This window comes from Hyperoodon ampullatus (assembly GCF_949752795.1).
Source record: "Hyperoodon ampullatus genome assembly, chromosome: 11".
NCBI classification, from domain to species: Eukaryota; Metazoa; Chordata; class Mammalia; order Artiodactyla; family Ziphiidae; genus Hyperoodon; species Hyperoodon ampullatus.
In genome coordinates this window covers 76,021,488-76,033,702 of record NC_136924.1, presented here as the reverse complement: position 1 = coordinate 76,033,702, position 12,215 = coordinate 76,021,488, and the positions used below count along the sequence as shown (strand labels likewise).

Sequence of the window (12,215 nt, the reverse complement as noted above, 5' to 3'; positions counted from 1 at the left end):
TTTGATTTTATGACCTTTTTCCAGAGTCCTGGATGTTGAATTACTTACCCTGTATTTTCAGTTAATAGTAAAGTTTTTATTTTAGGAGTTTTCAGTTAAGAATCAAACAATATAAATATTTTCTATTTGTGGTTCAAACTGACTAACTATAATAAATCTCTTTTCCAGTATCCAGTACAGTTTCCAAATAGGGTTGTATCCTGGTATGGAAACTAAACATTTAGTGAAAATCTTGATTTACTTGTTAAAAGATTTTAAATGCCAATATAAATAATGTTGTCACTGGTGAGGCTTTGAAAGGTAATTAAAGTAAAACTTTTTTGTTTCCTATATGTATTTTCTTGGATCTCCTGCAAGACAATTTTCACCTTCCCTTTGTGATCAGAGCCGTCCCAGGACTTCAGGGGCTTCCTACCTACAGAATTTATTAAGAGTTCCCCCTGATCCCACCTCCACAGAGTCATTTCTTCTGAAGGGCCCCCCTTCCATGAGTGAATTCATCCAAGGGCACCGGCTCAGCAAGGAAAAAAGGTTAACCGTGGCTCCACCAGGTAAACATTTTTTCCTTGGGTGCATGTGATGCAAATGATGAGTTGAATAGACAGCTCTCCCCTTCCTTCCAGCCACTCACTCCCACCCATCCGCAGAGTCTAACTTTAATGACGGTAAATTCCTATGGTTAAAGTAAAAATGCCTTTATACCTCTCTTTCGGTTTCCTTCTTTACTCAGCCACACAATCATTTCTTAGGAGTCTCCAGCGACCTCCTTTTAACAGCCAAGGATGGAAAATGAGAGTTGGAAGGAATGGGATAGCTGAAGGGAAACTAGCAACAGGCACAACACAGGACACACACAGTCAGGTCCTACTTGCAGTTTGGTAGCTCATAGCAATTCCGTCTTGGTCAAATTTTGTCATTTTCTTCTGATCATTTTTAATGTAATTTCAGTAAAGGGAGCCATCTTTATAAAAAGCCTTTTGGGCTGACCTCCTTTTGTAGTGACTCAGAATGTCTCCTCAGTTATAGAGAATGTAAAAGTAAAATCCTCTAAGGTTTTGCTCCTCAGGAACATTTAAGGTCTTAGTGTAATGTTCTTATAGTTTGTAAGCCCTTATTGATTTGTGCTTACCAGCATGCTCACAACTTACTTTAGCTTCACTGTTTAGCGTTTTTCTTTTTTCTTTTTTTAATATTTTTTATTTTTTCTATGAAAGGCCTCAATTGAAAATGTGACTCCTGGCAGATAAAGATCATCCTTTTGGGAAATCCCTGCCTGCATGCTAACTATAGGTCAGAGGTGGTACACAGGAATTCTGTGAAACAAAATAAGCCCAAAGGCAGCTGTTATTAGGCTATTGCAGGGAATGAAAAATTAAAAGTAATTCTAGTTAGTTGTCAACAGTTAGAAACTCAGGAGATTTCACCTGAACACCTGTATTTCTGGGCTCCCTTGAAGGATTCTGAATATCTGGCAGCCCTAAGTGTGCATTCATGCATGTCAGCAACCTGTCGGATCTATGTAGTGCCTGCTGCTTTTAAACAGGGCAAACTGCAGTTTACCACAGGGCCCCTCACTCCCAATTCCTTACATCCAGCCTGCTGCACTTGTTTCTGTTATCTTCCGGCCCCTACTGTAACCTTTGAGTTTGCCACCTTTGCCACAGAATTTTTTTAATTTACTTCAATTTTACCTTAATTCCTTTTTGGAAACCTCAGCCTTTGGATCTCTAATACTGTACTTTCCTTATGTGATTCATAAGTCAGCCTACTGATCGGGATTAAAAGATATGGTGTGGAAACTTATAGCAGAAGTTAAACATTCTAAGAATGTTTGAGGACATAGGTAGTGATAAGGAGTTAGAAGAGCCTTAACAGCCAAAATGTACACCTAAAACAAAAGGCAACAACTCTCCTGGGCGATCCTCCTTTCATAACTCTTTTCCTCTTCTTTTAGACCCCTTTGGAAGTATCCGTGAGTCACCAAAGTGGTCTTGATTCATCAGGACACCTAACTTAAATAAAACCCACAGGTCTTTTTGTGTTCCAACTGGACTTAGTAGCACTATCTTCTAGAACTTAGAAAAGAAATTCTGTGATTAATAAGTAACCCTATTGTATTTTAATTTTAAAAGTGATATATCAGTAAGATTAAAATTAATAATAAATATTAATAACTATTTTCATTTTATGTATGACTATTTGATGCATGTTTACATTAATATCTATTTTACATCATTGTCATTACATTGTGGAAACCACTAACAGATATCATAAACTTTTCTATGTTACTGCCTAGTCTTATTTTTATTTTTAAAGGTTGTATCATAGATTCTATTTCAGATATTGTTATTGCATTAATCACTACTTCCTCTCGTTAGCCACTGAGATGGTTTTCCATTATTTGTTATAAGATGCTGTTAGGAATAGCATGCATTCAACTTCTCATCTATTTCATTTTCTTCTCAAAAGTGAGATCACTGGGTTAAAGTATGAACATCTTTATGTTTTTTGCTCCATTTTGATGTGCTGTCAAAAAGGGCATATCATGTACTAAAAGTCCGACATTTTCACACATTCTGACTCTTTCTACAACTTTATAGACACTGTACACATCTTGCAACTCTAAGGCTAGTCAGCATACATGAATGAGAATACTATTATGTGGTCTTAAATTCTTTAGTTGTGAATAATGAGAAAATGCCATAGGCCTTAGAAATGATTGCTATATACAAGATTAGAGAGAGAAATAATGTGGAATTCAGAATCGTCATTAGGCCAGAAAATCATTTTAATGACAACTTAGCATATTGATAAACCTTATATTTTTAACCATTTATTTGAAGTTAAAATAATAAAAGCAGGAAGGAAGTAAAGCTGTTATTATAGCCTGAAGAATTTTTAACTGGATATCATGGAACCAATCAGATTAATCGTTAATAAATCCTTAAATCAACCCAGCAACATTTTCTAAAAGGTTCTGGTTAAATGAATTACTATAGAAACTGATTAGCCATCTACACCAAGTTGTAGCTTCTAAAAATATTTGCACTATTGACAATATATTATTTTTCCTAGGCTGAACTATATTGTATAAAACATATTAAACATTATTTGATGCTTTTACTATATAAAATGTTTTCATTAAGCTGAGGAAGGGAAAATATGCCGTATATATCCAGTCCTATGTCCTATGCAAGAAATATCTTAAAGCCATGGGAAATAATAGGTTTTATGAGTTTAATATGTTATTATTATACATTTACTTGCTGGTAACAATATATATTCATCACTTTAAAAGGACAATTTCCTGTTAATTTATCAGAATGTTTTTTGATAGGCATTGTTTTCAAAAATATATTTTTAATATATCTTTTTAGGTGATTTTAATTATTCTAATCAGCAGATATATAGGTTGTTTTCTATTGTGGATCATTGAAGTAATTAAATCAATAGAAATGATATTAGTTTAATTTGTTTTGGATCCTTTGGTTGAGGAATTGGAAGAGGTATAAATCTCATTTAACTTTTAAAACAGTTATATAAACAGAATATAAAATATTATTTACCATATATAAGGAATATTTTCAAATAGATTTCACTTCTATGAGATGGTAAGCAGAAACCACATCTTCTTCAAGGCAGAATTTCTCAATTTCTGGAAAATCAATTCTAGGATAAGGCATTGATTTTCAAAATTAGTAGAATGTTTTGTGCTAATTTGTTAGTACATTGTACTGATTGATTTCCAATATTACTAAAACCTTGTGGAGGAAAATTCTGGCTATGGCTCTGTCTCTGCTACCTCAGCCCCTGAAATCCCAGTTTCCAGCCACGGCTTGCTGACTTTCTTGTTCTTGACTTTATCCTTATCTAGCATACAAACTCCAGCGTCCTCCCCCATGTACCTACTAGCTTTGATGAACTTGAATCAAAAGGGGCCCTTCTGATATCAGCAAGTTTGCAATCAGTCAGCAGATAGTATATCTTCATAATATCAGTGGTTATTTTGTAGCCAACATTGTATCTCAATGCCTTCTCTACCTAGGCCTATATAATAAAAACTTACAATTTAATCAACAATTTAAATCAGTCTACCAGAATATGTGAAAGGAATCTATGCAGTTCATAGGCCAGAGATGTTATTTTTGTAGTAAAGACCTAAATGCATCATTTGTACAAGTGAATTAGGGACCCAAGTGCAACATGGGGGGCAGGGGGGTGCTTCCCCACACCGACCAATTCTTTGACACCAGCTGGGTGCCCTATGATTCAACTCAATTCTGACACTATCTACCCGGAGATGGCATCAGATTCCACAGGTTGGGGTTTCCCTGGTGGCGCAGTGGTTGAGAATCTGCCTGCCAATGCAGGGGATACGGGTTCGAGCCCTGGTCTGGGAAGATCCCACATGCCGCAGAGCAACTGGGCCCGTGAGCCACAACTACTGAGCCTGCGCGTCTGGAGCCTGTGCTCCGCAACAAGAGAGGTCGCGACAGTGAGAGGCCCGCGCACCGCGATGAGGAGTGGCCCCCGCTTGCCACAACTAGAGAAAGCCCTTGCACAGAAACGAAGACCCAACACAGCCAAAAATAAATAAATAAATTAATTAATTAATTAAAAAAAAAAAAAAGATTCCACAGGTTGAGGACTGAGTCCTACAAGACTGCTCCACCCCCCACTTCATACACCAGTTGCAAGCCCGGGTCATTACCTGTGTTTCTGACCCACCGCAATAGATTGGGCTTCCCACGACCCCTCCTTGGATTCCAGGCGCCAGTCCAAAGTCCAGGTTGTTACCTTACTTCTGAACTACTGGCTATAAATTAGAGGTTTCCATGACCCGCTCTTCAGGTTCAATTAATTTGCTACTTCCTTGATCACAAGTTTAGTATAAAAGGATGTAACTCAGGAAGAGCCAGACAGAAGAGATGTGGAGGGCAAGGAATGGGGATAGGCACACAGCATTTTTTGCCTGCTCTCCTAGGGCGACACTCTCCCCCAGTCTCCGTGTGTTCACCAACCCAGAAGCTCTGTGAACCCTGTCCTTTCAGATTTATATGGAGGCTTCATTAAAGAAGCATGAGTTTGATTAAATTGTTGGCCGCTGGGTGATTGATTCAACCTTCAGCCTCTCCCCAGAAGGTCAGGGGTTGCAAATGAAAGTTCCAACTCTCTAATTCTGTGGTTGGTTCTCCCAGCAACCAGCCTCCGCCCTTAGCTGGGGTCCTAAAGTCATCTCATTAACACAACAAGAGACACTTTTGTCATTCTCAGCGCTTAAGAAATTCCAAGGGTTTGGGGAGCTAGGGGTCAGGAATCCTGGACGAAGACCAAATATACATTTCTTATAAATCACAATATCGCAACAGGATAAACAAGAAATCTGAAACTTGAAAAAGCAAGTTTGAACTCCCTTCTTGAAGTAATAGCCTAAGCAATTTGCTTCTCGTGAGCCTGTGCTTTCCATGTAGGAGCTTTTTCTCTTGAATGTTCTGCTTCCCCATTATCATTTCAATTCCTCTGTCCCTCCCTAGCTCTCTTTTCCTCGCTCCTTCTCTTTCTCTGAAACCATTACTGAACTAATGTGAAAGAATGGTATTGTTTTTAAATCTGAAAATTTTCTATATTTTAGATCTTAACGATTTTTAAAGCAGCTCATAAATGTATTAACCTTAGTATGTAGTCACCCCTTTAGTAATAGATACAAACACGTTCGTTAGTGAAAATTGTCTTTACATTTTCGTATATTCAGACAGTAAACATGTATTTGTGTTTGTTATATTGCAAAGCCTTTTTTTTTTTTTTTTTTTGTTACGCGGGCCTCTCACTGTTGTGGCCTCTCCTGTTGTGGAGCACAGGCTCCGGATGCACAGGCCCAGCGGCCATGGCTCACGGGCCCAGCCGCTCCGCGGCATGTGGGATCCTCCCGGACCGGGGCACGAACCCGTGTCCCCTGCATCGGCAGGCGGACTCCCAACCACTGCGCCACCAGGGAAGCCCTATGTTCTTAAATAAGTAACAAAACCACATTTCTTTCATTAACTCATTTACTCATTCGTCAAAATTTAACAAAATATATTGTGCATCTACTATGTGTCAGGTACTTTTTTTGGCTTTTGGTGTAATGTAATGATATTCAAGTAAAACATCACCTCTGTTCTCTCCTTTAAGGGGAAGTAGGCAAATAAGTAATGATATTAATAAATGTTCCTGGTAAATAGAAGAGGTGGAGTGGTGAGGAAATCCTCGCAGAAGAAATGCAAGCACTGGTCATGATAGGTAACTATAGACCTTAATAGGCAGAAGGTATGTTACCGAGTCCAAGTTCGCTCTGCTTGCCGCACGACAGGCCAGTATATCAGGAGATGAGGTGTTGAGGCAAGGAATAACGATTTTATTCGGAAAGCCGGCAGACCGAGAAGATGGCAGACTAGGGTTCCCAAAAAACCATCTTATCGGGGTCTGGATACCAGTTTCTTTTATAGAACAGAGAGGGGGAGGAGGTGAGGAAGTAAAAAGACCATTTATCTTGCAAAATAGGAGGGATGTGTTAATTTCTTCTTTCCTGCGGCCATTCACAGGTGGGCAGGGTCAGATTGTCTTCCTATGAGCTGAACAAAGGCACTTTAACGTTCAGGCAGAGGGGTAGGGTTCCCTGAGGCAGGCCATTATGCATGATTATAATAACAAAAGCAATGAAAGGCAAAGTTTAAAGTCAAAGAAAGATCCATCATGGAGTCCGATTTAGCTCTTCCCTGTTACATTTCCCCACTGTCAATGTCCATTCCATAATCTTGTGGAAAAGGGGCGATGACCATTCTAACTGTTTCTTGCTGTGTCTCGTCACATGGATCTTTCTGGGAATGTCCACCATAGGTGCCAGTTGTTTCGAATGTTGAAATTTGTCTTTAAGGAATTGAGGGCTTTTCTATGTATGGGAAGATGCAAGAGTCTGGGCTCACTGAAATCATTCCTTTGATATGTGCCTCGGCTATCTGGGGCCTGTATCCTGTATTTTCACATTCTGAGTTTCCTCAGGGCTCACCATAGGGAGTGGCTGTAGTCTGATGGCTGCTAGATGGCAGGTATTCTTCTCCTTCCTGAGTTTCCTCAGGGCTCACTGGCTCACGTTGGAGGGCTTCAATCACTGATGCCGTTTCTCAGATCCTCCCCTCTTTGTCAGAAATTTGACCAATATTTGGGAGACATTTCATGATCAACTTTTGTCCCACAGCGCTGGGAGGCTCATCCCAGATCAGGCGAAAATTCTTGACATGCCACTCCAGGTGCTAATTTTTGGATTAGGCCATATTGATAATTAAAGATTCTCCAGATCCTCTGTCTAATTATAATCCAGGAGACATTTTCCCTTGTTGCTTCTACCCATACCTAGAAGCACACTATTATTATTATTATTATTATTATTATTATTATTATTTTGCTGTACGCGGGCCTCTCACTGAGGCGGCCTCTCCCGTCGCGGAGCACAGGCTCCAGACGCGCAGGCCCAGTGGCCATGGCTCACGGGCCCAGCCGCTCCGTGGCATGTGGGATCTTCCCGGACCAGGGCACGAACCCGCGTCCCTTGCATCGGCAGGCGGACTCCCAACCACTGCGCCACCAGGGAAGCCCTATAATTATTTTATGTTATAAATGTGATCTATTTCCTCAAGATGTTTAGCCATAGAGGTTTTGTTGGAGGACTGGTTACACACTGGGTACTGTAAGAGACAGCAATCTTATAAGGTAGACAGGATATAAGTAAATGCAGCTGGTAACACTGACAAAGACATAGTGCAGCAGGGAGGCACAAACAATTTGGAAACAAAGAACACATTAAAACAATGACTAGTATAACTAGTTGTAATCCAGTTGCAAGAATTAGCGACCAAAGGAACCATAACTGATTTAATGAGCCATTTGCAGATTCACTGTACTGGCCATGTATGCACAGCTTAATCTTTGAGACAAGCATATGCTACTGGTGGGATCAACCAGGTAGAGAGAAAAAGATAAATGTTTCATCTTTGTTTACAAAGGCATACTTTATCAACTTGTTGTAGGTCATAGCATAAGAGAAAAGGTTTTTTTCTGAAAAACAAAGATTAAAGCCAGTATATTTTCCAAAGTCATAAAGTTATAAATCATATTTACATTCAGTCCCATGTAATTAATTCCTGTTGATCTGGATGAAGTAATCAGGTTTTTCCATTAGGTTTGTCATTTGTTACCCAGTCCAGTGATATTATCTAAAGGCTATCAGAAACTAATTGTTAAAAAGTTCCTTTTTATGAGTCTTCTTGAAAATCTTCATTTTGTAAAAACATCAGAACAAAACTTAAAGTAGCCTGGTTAAAGATTGGAATACGGGCTTCCATGGTGGCGCAGTGGTTACGAATCTGCCTGCCAAGGCAGGGGACACGGGTTCGAGCCCTGGTCTGGGAAGATCCCACATGCTGTGGAGCAGCTAAGCCCATATGCCACAACTACTGAGTCTGTGCTCTAGAGCCCGCGTGCCACAACTACTAAGCCCACATGCCACAACTACTGAAGCCCATGCGCCTAGAACCTGTGCTCCACAACAAGAGAAGCCACCACAATGAGAAGCCCGCGCACCGCAATGCAGAGTAGGCCCCGCTCACCACAACTAGAGAAAGCCCGCTAGTCGCAACGAATACCCAACAGAGCCAAAAATAAACAAATAAAATAAATTTTTAAAAAAAGATTGGAATACAATGTAATTAGCAGGTGTAAGGCCTGGCCGTAAAGGATGGCACCGTGAAACAAAGAGCTTTAAATTAGCTTTATTTGGGAACGCCCCCAGGCGAGGTTCGCTGGTCCAAAGGGCAGGGGCCAGAGAAGTCGCGCCCGGTTGGGGGCTTGGGTGGGATTTATAGGGGGGTAGAAAGGAAAGGGTGGGGCAGATCTTTCTTGGTGTAGATTAGTCCTCATTTGGCGGGTTTTCTTTGGGTGCCGTGGCAATATCGGACACCAGTTGCATCAGTTGTAGGACCGTTAGTTCCATCCCTCTCAAGAGCGGGAAGGCTGAAAGTCCCCGGGCTGATGCAACTGGTCAATTTGTTTGCAGCACCTGCCTCGGGCCAGCTGACCTTACAAGCCCGTGCGCCACAACTACTGAGTCTGCGCTCTAGAGCCCGTGTGCCACAACTACTAAACCCACATGCCACAACTACTGAAGCCCATGCGCCTAGAGCCTGTGCTCCACAACAAGAGAAGCCACCACAATGAGAAACCCACGCACCGCAATGAAGAGTAGGCCCCGCTCACCGCAACTAGAGAAAGCCCACGCACAGCAATGAAAACCCAACAGAGCCAAAAATAAACAAATAAATAAATTTATAAATAAATTAATTAATAAATTTAGTTAATCCTGACCATATATAAAACTTTCTCAGTAAAATGTAATTCCATTCCTCATACCTTAACTGAAAACACATTCTACCATACTGAAATGTTTTATTATTTTCAGTAGCTTTAAATATAAATTAGAATCCCTGACTCTTAAAAACCTTAATTTCTATTGAAAACCAAGAGGCAAGTAATAGTTACCAAAACCTGGAGAGACTATCTTAGATTATTTTTAGAACATAAATATTCTTATAGAGTTTACCTAAAAGCTCTTATTATCTCGTTACATTTACTTTAAAGTTTCATCATATCAAGTTATTTTTCTTGCTGACAAATTTGCAACAGATATAATAAGATTTCATTTAACTTCTATTAAACCTAGGTGCAGTGAAAGTATTATACTTAATGTTGATGACTCTAAAGACATGTCTACATTAATTAGATCAATAAACTTAAACAATAATATCAGGTATTAATTTAATACTGAATATTTCTCAGTTCACATGAACCTGAAATTCACTTAGCTTAATTTCTCTTGTATTTAGAATTGTTTGATTTGTAAGCGCTTACTTTTCTTTTTTTTTTTTTTTTTTCTTTTTAGCGCTTACTTTTCTTTAAGCCAATTAAATAGAGCTTATTTACAAGTTAACCTCAGCAATGTTATCCAAAGACAAAGACACACACAAACAGAGAGACCTCATGGTTCTCATTTCAAAATTTCAGCCCTGGGCTTCCCTGGTGGCACAGTGGTTGAGAGTCCGCCTGCCGATGCAGGGGACACGGGTTTGTGCCCTGGTCCGCGAAGATCCCACATGCCGCGGAGTGGCTGGGCGCGTGAGGCCCGCGTACCGCAAAAGAAAAAAAAAAAAAAAAAAAAGTTCAGCCCTGAGTCAGGTACAGCCATGTAAAACCCATCAGTTTACAAGAAAGTTTGGATTAAAGTTGGGTTTCTGGCAGATGGAACAAATCAAGCTCCCTTGTCTAGATGGCTAAATCTTAAAAGACACTTAGGATTTCTATTTAGCCTTGACAAGTCAATTTCTAAATTACTTTACCCTCTTTTCAAAATTTGCATTTTAAAATGATGGCCGAGATGAGGGTTCCTGAGAAGACCAAATAGGACATTTGCATCTCAAAGATACAGGCAAGTTTCTCCTAGGATGACTTTGTTTCCTTCTCTGGGGTTTCCAGGGGCACCACTTGTAGGCTTAAAGCTTGCTCCAGTGGGACCCTGATGTCAGGCTGTTCTGGCAAAAAAGTTACTTGAGCATTTAATTTACAAAGGCAACCCCAAAGGGGTATTGGACACTCTGGCATATATAAGAAGCTATGTTTCAGGGTGAGGTCCCCTCGTTGGCATTCTAGACGTTTAAGAACAAATGGTTTTGTACTTCTCCAGAAACTCCCATGACCCAGATAGACTGAGATGTTTTCTGTGCCACCTTGGTGTTTACCACAGAATATGTGGCACCCGTATCTATTAGAAAGTCAACCAACTTGCTCGCCACTGTCAAAGTTATCCGGGGCTCCTCAGGGGAAATTAGAATCAGACGCCTCAAGTCTAAGGGAGTACCCTGGCCACTTACAGGATGTCAGCACAAGGGAAATTGCCCTTCTGTGGAAGTGACTACCAGTCCAAATTGAGTGCCCTGTTGGGTCTTAGATGGTGATACTAAACCAGGTCCCTGTGCCTTGGGTGTTAACACAGAAAATTTTATTCGATCCCTATGGGTAAGGGAAACAGGAGGCAGTGAATATGTTGGTGACATGGGGGCAGTTGGAACAACTGCTGGTGCAGCCTGCTTGGCCAGTGGGGAAGCTGTATGAGCCAGAGGGTTTAGGTTTTGGAGTACCATGTCCCCACTCTCATTTTCTCCCTCTTCCTCTTGTAGAACAGGTTCCCCTTTGGGTTTCCTTTTAGATCGCTGCACCAGAAGGTGGCAGTCCTCTGACTCCTTTTCCTCCTGATGCAATAGCATAAATTATTCTACATATGGAATCTCATCTCTTTTCCCTGTTCTTTTGCAAAACACTTCTACTGCGAGATTGTATAATAACTGAGTGAGCCATTCAGGGGCCATCGCTCTTCTGATCCTAACATATATTGGGTCCACACCCTATTACAATAGTGTATATGTCTTTCTTAGTCATAGGCTCACGGCTGTGTTTTACCCAGTTATCTAATATATGCCCCAAAGGGCTCTCCTTTGGGATAGATGGAGTATTTCCCATTTTTATAAGTTTGATAACACCAAAACACAAAAGACGCAAATTCCAACACAAAAGGCACAAATTCCAACACCGATGCACACAAAACCAAAACCAAACCCAACAAACAGGTTCCCAAAATTATCCAATGACAATTCCCTCTCCAACAGGGTACCCCAACCAAACAGATTGGCTTGTCCCATAAAGGAAAAGCCCCAATTGAGAGGGGTAATATATTCCCAGTGTGCACGCCAGAGCGACTTACCCTCCAAAATCGAGCCTGTCAACTTATAGAAGTTTGTCGGTTCCTTGCTTCGTCTGCCAAACGCTGGGGTAACCAGTGCTGTTTCAGGGAGTTTTGAAGGAAAGATCCTCAGGACAAATGGTCCCAGCAGCTGCTAGGACCTTGCCCCAATATTCCCTGACCAGGGCCGGCTAGCCACGAGCAGCAAGGCTCCTGGCTGGCTAAGCCAAATTTGTTACTGAGTCTAAGCTCGCTCTGCTCGCTCTGCTCACTACACGACAGGCCAATAAATTGGGAGACGAGGTGTTGAGGCAAGGAATAACGACCTTACTCGGAAAGCTGGCAGGCCAAGAAGATGGCAGACTAGGGTCCCCAAAAAACCGTCTTACCGGGG

The 12,215-nt window shown here is 40.9% G+C and overlaps 1 protein-coding gene across 10 annotated transcripts in view; it reads left to right on the top strand.

Annotated features, from left to right (window-relative positions):
* BICD1 (BICD cargo adaptor 1) overlaps positions 1-12,215 on the top strand; it is a gene marked incomplete at both ends in the record, with an annotated part of 207,485 nt that overhangs the window by 173,770 nt on the left and 21,500 nt on the right. For 2 of the 10 annotated variants that reach the window (XM_079715423.1, XM_079715425.1), the window contains one exon: positions 358-551. The exons of 6 other annotated variants lie outside the window; for them this stretch is intronic. In XM_079715423.1, coding sequence (XP_079571549.1) covers positions 358-551 — 194 coding nt within the window. Of the gene's footprint in view, positions 1-357; positions 552-12,215 lie in introns of those variants that run through there. 2 more of the 10 variants (XM_079715426.1, XM_079715431.1) reach the window with 2 other exon arrangements.